At 47.5% G+C, this 16,705-nt stretch overlaps 1 protein-coding gene across 1 annotated transcript in view; it reads right to left on the bottom strand.

Moving 5' to 3' along the window:
• LOC138246949 (uncharacterized) overlaps positions 1-16,201 on the bottom strand; it is a 70,360-nt gene extending 54,159 nt beyond the window's left edge. The window contains exon 1 of the mRNA XM_069201696.1: positions 15,921-16,201. Within this exon, the coding sequence (XP_069057797.1) occupies positions 15,921-16,201 (281 nt within the window). The remainder of the gene's footprint in view (positions 1-15,920) is intronic.
• Between the last annotated feature and the right edge of the window lie 504 nt (positions 16,202-16,705).

The following is a 16,705-nucleotide window of genomic DNA, read 5'->3' as shown; positions in this document are numbered from 1 at the left end:
CGGGTTATTTGTCCATATATGTATTACATTGATTTCGCAGGTGTATATTTTACTTTTGTGCATAGCGGGTGTAGGTGGGGTGCGTATGACACATTTGGCCATGCACACACTGGAATCATTTTATTTTCCTACATCCCAGTGGTATCTAGAGTGGAGTTTAGAGAAAGATTCAGATAGCAATCTGAATTGCAGGGATCCTCCTTGACATTCCACTGATTATTTTTAGGTGGTCAGGTCTAAGCAAGTGTCAACAAGGAAGTTGGTGTGGAGGGCCCCTTTGGAGCGTAGGGAGTTTTATTTGCCAATTACAGTCCATTTTTCACTGAGTGAGCCAGCTCACAGGTTAACAGATATTTATGTAGGGTGCCGTTTTCTCTCTTTGTTTACTTGTTTTGGGACTTCCTTGACTGGAGACTTCTACTCCACCTTAACAAAGCTGGTTTGGTATCAGTGAAATAAGGTAAAAGGGTGAACTGTCCAGAACAGGCTTCATAGCTCACTGTTCTGTAGTGTCTGAATAGGAAGGTACTTTCTCTTTCCATGCAAAGCATCAACTACATACCGTGTTAATAATTTCTAGTGGGTGTTTTTTTTTTTAGCTCTGAGTTTAACCCCACCCCATCTCTCTGTGTAACCTTAGGATCGTCGACTGAGGGTCAAGTGCCAACGGGGTGCACCTGGTGCTCAGCTTTTGATTTAATTGTACAGTTATGTCCAAAGTCACCAGGAATAATAAGCTCTGATTGTCACAACCTGAGCCCAGTAGGTCCTGTCTACCCTGGGACTCCTGAGACCGTTCCCACATGTGATGTTCTGTTCATTATATTGCTTGCACTTATGATGCAGTGCCTCATTAGTCGTTAGGGGGTATTGGAGTGTCTGGGATACGTTTTGAATAGAACTATGATGGATATTCTATTAATTGTGTTTTTTGTGGTTGCATGAGGTCTCGCATAGTGGACTTAGCTTTAAGTAACAATGTAATTGACCACAATATGATGTTATATTGTATGTAAGAAAAATGTTGCATCTAATGAGTTCTCCAGTGACTTAATAAGATGTGTTGTGTTGCTGTTTTTTTCTAACTGGTGACTAATAAGGTTTGCAATAAATTTACAGCTACCCACATAATGAGATGTTTTGCCTATAGTGGTCTTTGTGAGTGATGTGTAGTGGTGGATATTGTTGCTGTTATATATTTTAATGGGAGATGTTCGCTCCAGTGCTTAATTAGTAAAAGAATGGATGCTGATGCCCAAAGCTCTGCTCAGAAGCCCATGCCAGTGCTATTAAATGTCAGTGGTCGAATACCAAGGCTTGTAGTCTTGAATTAATTTCAGGTCTCTTTTATTCACGAGCATACTCTACGTGCCTCCTTATCTCAATCTTGCTGACCCCGGCTTTCTCCTGTTATGACGAGTTTTATGTTTTTCTCTTTCTCCTTTCCTTTCTGCGTGTTTTCCCTCTCTTGCTCTCTGTCAATATCAGTTGAGGAAAAATAAGTGCCGGTCCCCAAATATTAGTTCCAGTAGACCCCACTGGCAACGGCTTGCTCAAATTAAGCACTGGTTCTTTTTAACCCCTTCGCTGCCAGGCCTTTTCCCCCTCCTGTGCCAGGCCTTTTTTTGCCTATTTGGGGCAGTTCGCGCTTAGGCCCTCATAACTTTTTGTCCACATAAGCTAACCAAGCCAAATTTGCGTCCTTTTTTCCAACATCCTAGGGATTCTAGAGGTACCCAGACTTTGTGGGTTCCCTTGAAGGAGGCCAAGAAATTGGCCAAAATACAGTGAAAATTTCGTTTTTTTAAAAAAAAATGGAAAAAGTGGCTGCAGAAGAAGGCTTGTGGATTTCCCCCTGAAAATGGCATCAACAAAGGGTTTGTAGTGCTAAACTCAGCAGCTTCCTAGCTTTCAGGAACAGGCAGACTTGAATCAGAAAACCCAATTTTTCAACACAATTTTGGCATTTTACTGGGGCATACCCCATTTTTGCAATTTTTTGTGCTTTCAGCCTCCTTCCAGTCAGTGACAGGAATGGGCATGAAACCAATGCTGGATCCCAGACACCTAACCATTTCTGAAAAGTAGACAAAATTCTGAATTCAGCAAGGGGTCATTTGTGTAGATCCTACAAGGGTTTCGTACAGAAAATAACAGCTGAAAAAGAAAAATATTGAAATTGAGGTGAAAAAAACATCAATTTTTCTCTACGTTTTACTCTGTAACTTTTCCCTGCAATGTCAGATTATGGAAAGCAATATACCGTTACGTCTGCTGGACTCCTCTGGTTGCGGGGATATATAGGGCTTGTAGGTTCATCAAGAACCCGAGGAACCCAGAGCCAATAAATGAGCTGCACCCTGCAGTGCGTTTTCATTCTATACCGGGTATACAGCAAATCATTTGCTGAAATATAAAGAGTAAAAAATTGCTATCAAGAAAACCTTTGCATTTCCAAAAAGGGCACAAGATAAGGTGCTGAGGAGCAGTGGTTATTTGCACATCTCTGAATTCCGGGGTGACCATACAAGCATGTGAATTATAGGGAATTTCTCAAATAGATGTCTTTTTTACACACTCTCCTATATTTGGAAGGAAAAAATGTAGAGAAAGACAAGGGGCAATAGCACTTGTTTTGCTAATCTATGTTCCCCCAAGTCTCCTGATAAAAATGATACCTCACTTGCGTGGGTAGGCCTAGCGCCCGCGACAGGAAACGCCCCAAAGCGCAACGTGGACACATCCAAAATTTGGGGAGAAAACAGAGGTGTTTTTTGCGAAGTGCCTACCTGTAGATTTTGGCCTTTAGCTCAGCCGGCACCTAGGGAAACCTACCAAACCTGTGCATTTCTGAAAACTAGAGACCTAGGGGAATCCAAGGAGGGGTGACTTGCGGGGCTCGGACCAGGTTCTGTTACCCAGAATCCTTTGCAAACCTCAAAATTTGGCTAAAAAAACACATGTCCCTCACATTTCTGTGGCAGAAAGTTCTGGAATCTGAGAGGAGCTACAAATTTCCTTCCACCCAGCGTTCCCCCAAGTCTCCCGATAAAAATGATACCTCACTTGCGTGGGTAGGCCTAGCGCCGGCGACAGGAAACACCCCAAAGCGCAACGTGAACACATCCTAAATTTTGGAAAAAAACAGAGGTGTTTTTTGCGAAGTGCCTACCTGTAGATTTTGGCCTCTAGCTCAGCCGGCACCTAGGGAAACCTACCAAACCTGTGCATTTCTGAAAACTAGAGACCTAGGGGAATCCAAGGAGGGGTGACTTGCGGGGCTCGGACCAGGTTCTGTTACCCAGAATCCTTTGCAAACCTCAAAATTTGGCTAAAAAAACACATGTCCCTCACATTTCTGTGGCAGAAAGTTCTGGAATCTGAGAGGAGCTACAAATTTCCTTCCACCCAGCGTTCCCCCAAGTCTCCCGATAAAAATGATACCTCACTTGCGTGGGTAGGCCTAGCGCCGGCGACAGGAAACACCCCAAAGCGCAACGTGGACACATCCTAAATTTTGGGAAAAAACAGAGGTGTTTTTTTGCGAAGTGCCTACCTGTAGATTTTGGCCTCTAGCTCAGCCGGCACCTAGGGAAACCTACCAAACCTGTGCATTTCTGAAAACTAGAGACCTAGGGGAATCCAAGGAGGGGTGACTTGCGGGGCTCGGACCAGGTTCTGTTACCCAGAATCCTTTGCAAACCTCAAAATTTGGCTAAAAAAACACATGTCCCTCACATTTCTGTGGCAGAAAGTTCTGGAATCTGAGAGGAGCTACAAATTTCCTTCCACCCACCGTTCCCCCAAGTCTCCCGATAAAAATGATACCTCACTTGCGTGGGTAGGCCTAGCGCCGGCGACAGGAAACACCCCAAAGCGCAACGTGGACACATCCTAAATTTTGGAAAAAAACAGAGGTGTTTTTTGCGAAGTGCCTACCTGTAGATTTTGGCCTCTAGCTCAGCCGGCACCTAGGGAAACCTACCAAACCTGTGCATTTCTGAAAACTAAAGACCTAGGGGAATCCAAGGAGGGGTGACTTGCGGGGCTCGGACCAGGTTCTGTTACCCAGAATCCTTTGCAAACCTCAAAATTTAGCTAAAAAAACACATGTCCCTCACATTTCTGTGGCAGAAAGTTCTGGAATCTGAGAGGAGCTACAAATTTCCTTCCACCCAGCGTTCCCCCAAGTCTCCCGATAAAAATGATACCTCACTTGCATGGGTAGGCCTAGCGCCGGCGACAGGAAACACCCCAAAGCGCAACGTGGACACATCCTAAATTTTGGAAAAAAACAGAGGTGTTTTTTGCGAAGTGCCTACCTGTAGATTTTGGCCTCTAACTCAGCCGGCACCTAGGGAAACCTACCAAACCTGTGCATTTCTGAAAACTAGAGACCTAGGGGAATTCAAGGAGGGGTGACTTGCGGGGCTCTGACCAGGTTCTGTTACCCAGAATCCTTTGCAAACCTCAAAATTTGGCTAAAAAAACACATGTCCCTCACATTTCTGTGGCAGAAAGTTCTGGAATCTGAGAGGAGCTACAAATTTCCTTCCACCCAGCGTTCCCCCAAGTCTCCCGATAAAAATGATACCTCACTTGCGTGGGTAGGCCTAGCGCCGGCGACAGGAAACACCCCAAAGCGCAACGTGGACACATCCTAAATTTTGGAAAAAAACAGAGGTGTTTTTTGCGAAGTGCCTACCTGTAGATTTTGGCCTCTAGCTCAGCCGGCACCTAGGGAAACCTACCAAACCTGTGCATTTCTGAAAACTAGAGGCCTAGGGGAATCCAAGGAGGGGTGACTTGCGGGGCTCGGACCAGGTTCTGTTACCCAGAATCCTTTGCAAACCTAAAAATTTGGCTAAAAAAACACATTTCTGTGGCAGAAAGTTCTGGAATCTGAGAGGAGCTACAAATTTCCTTCCACCCAGCGTTCCCCCAAGTCTCCCGATAAAAATGATACCTCACTTGCGTGGGTAGGCCTAGCGCCGGCGACAGGAAACACCCCAAAGCGCAACGTGGACACATCCTAAATTTTGGAAAAAAACAGAGGTGTTTTTTTGCAAAGTGCCTACCTGTAGATTTTGGCCTCTAGCTCAGCCGGCACCTAGGGAAACCTACCAAACCTGTGCATTTCTGAAAACTAGAGACCTAGGGGAATCCAAGGAGGGGTGACTTGCGGGGCTCGGACCAGGTTCTGTTACCCAGAATCCTTTGCAAACCTCAAAATTTGGCTAAAAAAACACATGTCCCTCACATTTCTGTGGCAGAAAGTTCTGGAATCTGAGAGGAGCTACAAATTTCCTTCCACCCAGCGTTCCCCCAAGTCTCCCGATAAAAATGATACCTCACTTGCGTGGGTAGGCCTAGCGCCGGCGACAGGAAACACCCCAAAGCGCAACGTGGACACATCCTAAATTTTGGGAAAAAACAGAGGTGTTTTTTTGCGAAGTGCCTACCTGTAGATTTTGGCCTCTAGCTCAGCCGGCACCTAGGGAAACCTACCAAACCTGTGCATTTCTGAAAACTAGAGACCTAGGGGAATCCAAGGAGGGGTGACTTGCGGGGCTCGGACCAGGTTCTGTTACCCAGAATCCTTTGCAAACCTCAAAATTTGGCTAAAAAAACACATGTCCCTCACATTTCTGTGGCAGAAAGTTCTGGAATCTGAGAGGAGCTACAAATTTCCTTCCACCCAGCGTTCCCCCAAGTCTCCCGATAAAAATGATACCTCACTTGCGTGGGTAGGCCTAGCGCCGGCGACAGGAAACACCCCAAAGCGCAACGTGGACACATCCTAAATTTTGGAAAAAAACAGAGGTGTTTTTTGCGAAGTGCCTACCTGTAGATTTTGGCCTCTAGCTCAGCCGGCACCTAGGGAAACCTACCAAACATGTGCATTTCTGAAAACTAAAGACCTAGGGGAATCCAAGGAGGGGTGACTTGCGGGGCTCGGACCAGGTTCTGTTACCCAGAATCCTTTGCAAACCTCAAAATTTAGCTAAAAAAACACATGTCCCTCACATTTCTGTGGCAGAAAGTTCTGGAATCTGAGAGGAGCTACAAATTTCCTTCCACCCAGCGTTCCCCCAAGTCTCCCGATAAAAATGATACCTCACTTGCATGGGTAGGCCTAGCGCCGGCGACAGGAAACACCCCAAAGCGCAACGTGGACACATCCTAAATTTTGGAAAAAAACAGAGGTGTTTTTTGCGAAGTGCCTACCTGTAGATTTTGGCCTCTAACTCAGCCGGCACCTAGGGAAACCTACCAAACCTGTGCATTTCTGAAAACTAGAGACCTAGGGGAATTCAAGGAGGGGTGACTTGCGGGGCTCTGACCAGGTTCTGTTACCCAGAATCCTTTGCAAACCTCAAAATTTGGCTAAAAAAACACATGTCCCTCACATTTCTGTGGCAGAAAGTTCTGGAATCTGAGAGGAGCTACAAATTTCCTTCCACCCAGCGTTCCCCCAAGTCTCCCGATAAAAATGATACCTCACTTGCGTGGGTAGGCCTAGCGCCGGCGACAGGAAACACCCCAAAGCGCAACGTGGACACATCCTAAATTTTGGAAAAAAACAGAGGTGTTTTTTGCGAAGTGCCTACCTGTAGATTTTGGCCTCTAGCTCAGCCGGCACCTAGGGAAACCTACCAAACCTGTGCATTTCTGAAAACTAGAGACCTAGGGGAATCCAAGGAGGGGTGACTTGCGGGGCTCGGACCAGGTTCTGTTACCCAGAATCCTTTGCAAACCTCAAAATTTGGCTAAAAAAACACATGTCCCTCACATTTCTGTGGCAGAAAGTTCTGGAATCTGAGAGGAGCTACAAATTTCCTTCCACCCAGCGTTCCCCCAAGTCTCCCGATAAAAATGATACCTCACTTGCGTGGGTAGGCCTAGCGCCGGCGACAGGAAACACCCCAAAGCGCAACGTGGACACATCCTAAATTTTGGAAAAAAACAGAGGTGTTTTTTGCGAAGTGCCTACCTGTAGATTTTGGCCTCTAGCTCAGCCGGCACCTAGGGAAACCTACCAAACCTGTGCATTTCTGAAAACTAGAGGCCTAGGGGAATCCAAGGACGGGTGACTTGCGGGGCTCGGACCAGGTTCTGTTACCCAGAATCCTTTGCAAACCTAAAAATTTGGCTAAAAAAACACATTTCTGTGGCAGAAAGTTCTGGAATCTGAGAGGAGCTACAAATTTCCTTCCACCCAGCGTTCCCCCAAGTCTCCCGATAAAAATGATACCTCACTTGCGTGGGTAGGCCTAGCGCCGGCGACAGGAAACACCCCAAAGCGCAACGTGGACACATCCTAAATTTTGGAAAAAAACAGAGGTGTTTTTTGCGAAGTGCCTACCTATAGATTTTGGCCTCTAGCTCAGCCGGCACCTAGGGAAACCTACCAAACCTGTGCATTTCTGAAAACTAGAGACCTAGGGGAATCCAAGGAGGGGTGACTTGCGGGGCTCGGACCAGGTTCTGTTACCCAGAATCCTTTGCAAACCTCAAAATTTGGCTAACAAAAACCCATGTCCCTCACATTTCTGTGGCAGAAAGTTCTGGAATCTGAGAGGAGCCACAAATTTTCTTCCACCCAGCGTTCCCCCATGTCTCCCGATAAAAATGATACCTCACTTGTGTGGGTAGGACTAGCGCCCACGAAAGGAAAGGGCCCAAAACACAACGTGGACACATCACATTTTTTTATAAAAAGCAGTACCTACCTGTGGATTTTGGCCTGTAGCTCAGCCGACACCTGAGGAAACTTAGCAAACCAGTGCATTTTTGAAAACTAGAAACCCAGGGGAATCCAAGATGGGGTGACTTGCGGGGCTCTGACCAGGATATGTTACCCAGAATCCTTTGCAAACATCAAAATTTGGCCCAAAAAACACTTTTTCCTCTCATTTCGGTGACAGAAAGTTGTGGAATCTGAGAGGAGCCACAAATTTCCTTCCACCCAGCGTTCCCCTAAGTCTCTCGATAAAAATGGTACCTCACTTCTGTGGGTAGGCCTAGCGCCCACAAAAGGAAATGGCCCAAAACACAACGTGGACACAACATATTTTTTCACAGAAAACAGAGGTGTTTTTTGCAAGGTGCCTACCTGTGGTGTTTGGCCTGTAGCTCAGCCGGCCCCGGGGGGGGGGGCAGAAATGCCCTAAAATAAATTAGCCCCCCCAGCCCCCACCCTCCCCGGGAGCGACCCTTGCCTACGGGGTCGCTCCCCCTGCGTGACATTGGCACCAAAAAACAAATCCCCGGTGCCTAGTGGTTTCTGCCCCCTTGGGGGCAGATTGACCTAAACTCTGCCAATCTGTCCCCAGGGGGGCAGAAATGGTCTAAATACAATTTGCCCTCCTGGGGAGCGACCCTTGCCTGATGGGTCACTCCCCATCTCTAAAAAAACAAAAAAACAAAAAAAAACACAAAACAAAATTTGCCCTGGCGCCTAGAGGTTTCTGCCCCCCCCGGGGGCAGATCGCCCTAATAATAGGCCGATCTGCCCCCAGGGGGGGCAGAAATGGCCTAAAATAAATTTCTCTCCCCCCAACCTCCACCCCCCCCCCCGGGAGCGACCCTTGCCTACGGGGTCGCTCCCCCTGCGTGACATTGGCGCCAAAAAACAAATCCCCGGTGCCTAGTGGTTTCTGCCCCCTTGGGGGCAGGTTGACCTAAACTCAGCCAATCTGCCCCCAAGGGGGGCAGAAATGGCCTAAATACAATTTGTCCCCCAGGGGAGCGACTTTTGCCTGATGGGTCGCTCCCCATCTCTAAGAAAAAAACAAGAAAAAAAAAATTTCCCCTGGCGCCTAGAAGTTTCTGCCCCCCCCCCCGGGGGCAGATCGGCCTAATAATAGGCCGATCTGCCCCCTGGGGGGGCAGAAATGGCCTAAAATAAATTTGCCCCCCCAACCACCCCCCCCCCCCTCAGGAGCGACCCTTGCCTTACGGGGTCGCTCCCCCTGCGTGACATTGGCGCCAAAAAAACAAATCCCAGGTGCCTAGTGGTTTCTGCCCCATTGGGGGCAGATTGACCTAAAAATTGGCCAATCTGCCCCCAGGGGGGCAGAAATGGTCTAAATACAATTTGCCCCCCCCCAGGGGAGCGACCCTTGCCTGATGGGTCGCTCCCCATCTATAAAAAAAGAAACAACAAAAAAAAAAAAACACAAAAAAAAAAATTGCCCTGGCGCCTAGAGGGTTCTGCCCCCCCCTGGGGGCAGTTCGGGCCTAATAATAGGCCTATCTGTCCCCCGGGGGGGGCAGAAATGGGCCTAAAATAAATTTGGCCCCCCGGGAGCGACCCTTGCCTACGGGGGTCGCTCCCCCTGCGTGACATTGGCGCCAAAAAACAAATCCCCGGTGGCCTTGTGGTTTCTGCCCCCTTGGGGGCAGATTGACCTAAATTGGCCAATCTGCCCCCAGGGGGGGCAGAAGAAATGGTACTAAATACAATTTGCCCCCCCCAGGGGAGCGACCCTTGCCTGATGGGTCGCTCCCCATCTCTAAAAAAAGAAACAACAACAAAAAAAAAAAAAACAACAAAAAAAAAAATTGCCCTGGCACCTAGAGGGTTCTGCCCCCCCCTGGGGGGCAGTTCGGCCTAATAATAGGCCGATCTGTTCCCCGGGGGGGCAGAAATGGCCTAAAAATAAATTTGCCCCCCCCAACCCCCCCCCCCCCCCCCCCCCGGGAGCGACCCTTGCCTACGGGGTCGCTCCCCCTGCGTGACATTGGCGCCCAAAAAACAAATCCCCGGTGCCTAGTGGTTTCTGCCCCCCTTGGGGGCAGATTGACCTAAAATTGGCCAATCTGCCCCCAGGGGGGCAGAAATGGTCTAAATACAATTTGCCCCCCCAGGGGAGCGACCCTTGCCTGATGGGTCGCTCCCCATCTCTAAAAAAAGAAACAACAACAAAAAAAAACACAAAAAAAAAAATTGCCCTGGCACCTAGAGGGTTCTGCCCCCCCTGGGGGCAGTTCGGCCTAATATTAGGCCGATCTGTCCCCCGGGGGGGGCAGAAATGGCCTAAAATAAATTTGCCCCCCCAACCCCCCCCCCCCCCCCCCCCGGGAGCGACCCTTGCCTACGGGGTCGCTCCCCCTGCGTGACATTGGCGCCAAAAAAACAAATCCCCGGTGCCTAGTGGTTTCTGCCCCCTTGGGGGCAGATTGACCTAAAATTGGCCAATCTGCCCCCAGGGGGGCAGAAATGGTCTAAATACAATTTGCCCCCCCAGGGGAGCGACCCTTGCCTGATGGGTCGCTCCCCATCTCTAAAAAAAGAAACAACAAAAAAAAAAAACACAAAAAAAAAAAATTGCCCTGGCGCCTAGAGGGTTCTGCCCCCCCCTGGGGGCAGTTCTGCCTAATAATAGGCCGATCTGTCCCCCGGGGGGGGCAGAAATGGCCTAAAATAAATTTGCCCCCCTAACCCCCACCCCCCCCCCCCGGGAGCGACCCTTGCCTACAGGGTCGCTCCCCCTGCGTGACATTGGCGCCAAAAAACAAATCCCCGGTGCCTAGTGGTTTCTGCCCCCTTGGGGGCAGATTGACCTAAAATTGGCCAGAAATGGTCTAAATACAATTTGCCCCCCAGGGGAGCGACCCTTGCCTGATGGGTCACTCCCCATCTCTAAAAAAAGAAACAACAAAAAAAAAAAAACACAAAAAAAATAATTGCCCTGGCGCCTAGAGGTTTCTTCCCCCCCTGGGGCCAGATCGGCCTAATAATAGGCCGATCTGCCCCCAGGTGGGGCAGAAATGGCCTAAAATAAATTGCCCTCCCCCCCAGGGAGCGACCCTTGCCTAAGGGGTCGCTCCCTTTGCGTGAAATTCACGCAAAGAAAAAACTCCCTGGTGTCTAGTGGTTTCTACCCCCTTGGGGGCAGATTGGCCTCATCAAAATAGGCCAATCTGCCCCAAGGGGGGCAGATATGGCCAAAATATAATTTTCCCCCAAGGGGAGCGACCCTTGCCTAAGGGGTCGCTCCCCACCAAAAAAAAAAAAAATATAACACAAAAAACAAAAAACAAAAAAAAAAGGTCCCTGGTGCCTAGAGGTTTCTGCCCCCGGGGGGGCAGAAAAGGCCTTCCCGAAAATATGCCCCCCCTGGGAGCGACCCTTGCCCAAGGCGTCGCTCCCTTTTGTCAATAACAATAAAAAAAATAAAAATCCCTGGTGTCTAGTGGTTTCTACCCCCCCTTGGGGGCAGATTGGCCTCATCAAAATAGGCCAATATGCCCCCAAGGGGGGGCAGAAATGGCCAAAATATAATTTTCCCCCAAGGGGAGCGACCCTTGCCTAAGGGGTCGCTCCCCACCAAAAAAAAAAAAAAATGAAACAAAAACAAAAAAACAAAAAAATGGTCCCTGGTGCCTAGAGGTTTCTGCCCCCAGGGGGGGCAGAAAAGGCCTTCTCAAAAAAATGCCCCCCCTGGGAGCGACCCTTGCCCAAGGGGTCGCTCCCTTTTGTCACTTTCAAAAAAAAAAAAAAAATCCCTGGTGTCTAGTGGGGTTTCAAAAGCCGGATTGCAAGCAATCCGGCTTTTGAAACCCTCGGAGGGACTTCAAAGGGAAGGAAATACTTTTCCTTCCCTTTGAAGCCCCTCCGGGCCTCCCAGTGATTGAAAAAGAAATGCTTTTGCATTTCTTTTTCAATCGCGCTGGAAGCAGAGCTTCCAGCGCGACTAGGGAGGCCCCTGTGACACATCAGCGCGCGCTGCGCGCGCTGACGTCACGGGGGGGGGTGGGGGGGGGTCGGGGGTGTAAGGGGAAGGTCTTCCCCTTCCATCCCCGACTTGGGGGGGGAGGGGGGTGCACGGGGGGCGCGCTAGCGCGCCCCCAAGTTCCCCTGTGCACAGGGGAACTGTAGCCTTGGACGAGATCATCTCGTCCAAGGCACAGAAGTTATTTAGTTTGAGGTGAACTGTCCTTTGGGAACCAAGCTAAAAATGCAAACTTGATACTAATTGGACGTCATTACTATGATTTGCTTACTACAAGCATAGTCTGGAGCTGAGGCTTTCTTTTTTGGATAAAAATCATAAAGATGTGGTGTAGTAGGGGGTAACCTATAGCAGGAGAAGGGGCAGTGCTGTCAAGAAGGGATGGAGAAACCAATAGATCGCTTGCAACAGACCAAGCGGGGGAATCCCGTGTGACCATGAGGATGCTTCTTGATAGGCAAAGGGTATTGCTGGTAATAAGTAGCTGTTGCTTCTACTTCCCTGGCAAATATCCGGCAAGAGACTTGCCCAGCCCATGATCAGCTTTGCTTAGCACTAAAGTGTAAAGGGAGATAAAAAAAAAAGGCTGTGTGGAAATAGAATATAAAAAAGTGCTGGTACTGAGATCAGAGGGTCATCAGATGCAACAAGGAAGCATAATGCTAAGAGTCTAGCAGAATGGAGGCACTATGGATGGTATATCGTCCCTTTTCTCCTGGTTTTGCTTTGTTATTGCCATTTTTTTACCATAGTGCCACTTCCATAGCTGTCCACCGTCCAAAGAGCCTTCTGATGCCCAATCTTATCTGCCACTTTACATCCTTCATCAATTCAACAAGAGTGTTAGCGTTCCAGCCCAGCTCCAACACTCAATTCAATGCGTCAGCTAACAGCACAACCCCATGGCTACTGAAGAGAAGCAGGCCAAGTTTGGCCCTCCCATCAGCCTTCAGCTCTCTTGAACATGCCTTTTTCTCGTTATTTGGCACATTACAGCCTCGAGTTCAAGCCCAGCCCTAACCACTCCATCAAAGGATGGCTGACACATATTAACATATATTAATGGATTTTAATGTTTTCTACTACTACCACTAATGATAATAATGATGATGATTGTGGTGATAATAACACTTTGAAGTTTAACAAAATTCTAAGAGCTATAGATAGAATACCCAATAATGCAATTTATGCAACTCAATTTTTCAGTCTCAGGGACAAGGGAAGGTGAGTAGACATTTCCAGGAACTACATATCAAGTGAAATCTCCAATATTCTGAAGGACAAGTGAAGGCTGTGTTGCATCTGCCTTTGCTTGAACCCTTCTCTGCGAGGAAGGCCTCCCTTCTTCAACGTGTGCTGTGTCTGGTCTTTTTTATAAGGAAACTTGCAGTGCTGCTGCTTTCAGGAGGGCGGCAATGACTTCAGTCGGAGAGTGCCCACACTTTTTACCACCCTGCCAGTTTAAGGAAAAACACCCGCACTTAGCAGCAGGGTTGCCATTTCTTCAAGACATGGTACTAACACTTCTAACAGTTGTGCAGCTAGTGTGCTATGGGCCCTGAGCAAAGAATTATATTCACCCCCAGCTGCTCTTCATAAAATGTAGTATTAATCAGACTTCAGATGCAACATTCTCTGGGCCCGGCATCACTGCACCTGCTGCACAGTAGTCGCAACACCCCTAACTTCTAAAAACAGGATTATCGTGACCAGTGATATGTGCGGTATGTTGAGAAAAAGGGTATTATTCAGAGATTACCCAACACGCAGTCCGTTATGATGTAAATGTTTTGTAACTGGAACTTAGCAGCGTACCATGTTCCAGACCTCTGTTATAACTGAGCGCGCCAGGGATGTCAGTTGGAGCCTGACTGGCGGAGGAATAGCTGTGTGTAGTCGTAGAAGAAAGAAACCAAATAAATATATCAGTTGCTTACCTTCAGTCATGTCAAGGTTTAGAGGAAGTAGCGTCATAAAAATTCAGCGGTGAGTTAGCCAGTCAGCAAATCTACAACTCGCAGCTGGAACCCATTGCATGCCTTCACTTAGGTCCATACAAAGTTGAGCAGATCAACTGAGTCTAGTGCAGTGCAGGTAGGAGTAGGTCGACTTTGGATCCCATGGCTAGTAACTGTATCCAGGGGTCATTCATAATTTGGGCATTGAGATCAGCGAACAAAATGTTTGGCTCGAGCAGTGGCGTGAGTCACACTGTCCCTTGAAACACATATGAATGCACTCCTGTGTATGCGTGCATGTCATACGTATGTTCAGCGTGTGGTTGCCATCTTGGTTGCGAATCACAGCGCTGATACGCACACCACTCTGTCCGTGTTTGTGGTTGTTTCAGACCACTTTGCTGCGCGTGTTGCCTCAGTGACAGGCACACCCTTTTTTAGGCATACATCATACATATGTTCAGGGTGGGGCCTAGTTGACTTAGTTGGGGCTCACAATGGTGATACGCACACCCTTCTGTCCATGCCTGTGGCCATTTTGAAGCACTTGACTGCATGTGTTCCTTGGGTGACACACACACCCTTTTAGATATCGCACTTTGACTATAATGTATACATATTTAATGCCAGATGGCATGTTTGTTATTTATTGAGAACATTTCCTGCATGGACTGCAACAGTGACACGCACACCAGTTAAGTAAGTGAATAATATGCTCAGCGTCCTTACATTTCAGTGGTTCTTTTACGAACATTGTCCCAGGTTTAGGAGGGCCTCGCGCCTCCTTACGCCACATTAGTGCCATTTTTTAATGCTAACGTGGTCCAACAAGGCCAAAATCAACACGCAGATTTACAAAAGGCATAATGCAGGCATTGCGCCAGTCTGTTACCCCTTGCTCAACATCATGCTTGCGCCAGGCATAATGTATGCAAGGGGGGTGTTCCCCCATTGAAGAGGCTGCAAAAATGGCAGAGGGAAATCTAAAAGATTTCCCTCTGCCATTTTTTGTGGCACTTTTAATGGCATTTAAAGGGGGCACACCATTGGTTACAATGGGCCCCTATGTACTGTTCAGGTTAGCGCCAAAGTTTTGGTGCTAACCCTGAACAGTACCTCAATTAAGTAAACATTTTTTATGCTATTGTCCCCTACCCTGTGCCATGGTGCACCATATTTTAAATACGGCGCTCACATGGTGGCATTAGGAGGGCACTAAGGGGCGCAAGACAAGTGGTGCTGCACTGGGTTAAGCTCAACTTTTCTTAAATCTGTCCCATTATGCCTACAATTACGACAACAGTTTTTCGCATACTTATTAATAATCTTTATAGTATTATTCATTATTATTATTCACCTGAATGTGGTGGTGGACACATACCTGTTGCCGGACATAAATGAATTGGTTTTGGCTCTAGGAAGGGGGAGGCATTTCTCCAAATTGGATTTAAAGAATGCCTCCCACCAGATCAAGATACATGAAGAGTCTAAACCGCTTTTGGCCTTCATTACCATGGGAGGTACATTTCAGTTTACACAGTTGCCATTTGGCTTGTATTTGGCAGAAAGTGTATTCCAATGCAGGATGAGTGAACTATTCAAGAGTATGTCAAACATCCCTTTCTTTGAAGACGACATATTGGTATGTGGGGCCTCCATTGAACAGCATAACATGATACTTATGCAAGCTCTCCACAGAAAAAAAGGCCAGATTATTGCTAAAGTGGGATAAATGTACATTTCTGGTGAAGCAGGTGAAATACCTAGGGTATACTATTAGTAGTGACAGTGTGAAATTCTAAAAAAAACTTGCTTAATGTGAAAAAGTTGACCCACACCATCTGAGAGAGATCAGTTGAAGTCTTTCCCAGGCCTCATAGAATATTATGCAAAGTTTGTACAGAACGTCTCAGACAAGACAGGGTGTTTAAGGCTTCTACTAAAGAAAGGTGGGAGAAGGAGCAACAAAGGTGTTTTGAGTGTGTCAAGAGAGAAATTTGTAGAGCTGACATTTTAACACAATTTGGCGCTAAGCTGAAGTCTATTCTCACCGTTGATGCAAGTGCCACTGTATTGGAGCTGTACTTTTACAAGTACACCACAAACAGGAGAAAATGTGGAATTTGCATCTAGAACCTTAACCACTGCTGAGAGAAACTATTCTGTAACGGAGAAAGACGCTCTTGCGTCAGCATTTGGAGCAGAGTACTTTAGGACTTACTTGTGAGGTGCAAAATTTGTTATATGTACCGACCACAAACCTTTGATTAAGATCTTGTTACCAGTTGGACCAGGTAAAGGTTCCACGAGGTTAGCTAAACCAGCTGCTCGCTCACCTGCAAGAGTGTAATTACACGGCGGAACACATTCAGGGATGAAGGAATTGTCCAGAATGTCCTTGAACTGGAGAGAGGTGGATGGTCTCGTACTTTTGACAAAAGATAATGAAGGTGCAGTGGCTTCAGTGTTGGCTGTGTTGAAACTTCGTAGTGTCCATACCATTTCCACGCAGAAATTGGTTAAGGGGTTTGAGTCTGATGCTGGATGAATTATCGGTTTGTGAAGGCATGGTGATCATGATAGGGGAACAATTTGCTCCTCCTCAGGGTTTACATCAGACACTTGTAGGGATGGCACATGAGGGTCACCTAGGCCAATCCAAAACAAAGAAAAGGTTGAAAGCCGAGTGGTGGTGGCCTGTGATGGATGAGCAGAGTGGGTAGGTAAATGTGGTATATGCAAGGAGGGAGAGAAACGCCTGAGAGTATGAACACAGACAGATTTAGGGCACATAAAGGATCCAGGGAAAGCATGGTATACAGTGTTTAGGACTTCATCGGACCCATGAAAGAACTGAGAGAAGAGCTGAGGTATGTCATGGTGATTGTGGATGTACACAATAGGTGGACAGTGGTTAGGTTCACAAATTAAATCACTACCAAACATATGGTTGTACTGTTGGAAGAAGTGATGTATGAAGAGGGTGTTCCATTAGACATCATTACT

Source organism: Pleurodeles waltl, chromosome 7 (genome assembly GCF_031143425.1).
Source record: "Pleurodeles waltl isolate 20211129_DDA chromosome 7, aPleWal1.hap1.20221129, whole genome shotgun sequence".
NCBI classification, from domain to species: domain Eukaryota; kingdom Metazoa; phylum Chordata; class Amphibia; order Caudata; family Salamandridae; genus Pleurodeles; species Pleurodeles waltl.
The sequence above is the reverse complement of the archived record's forward strand: the minus strand, read 5'-3'. Positions and strand labels throughout refer to the sequence as shown.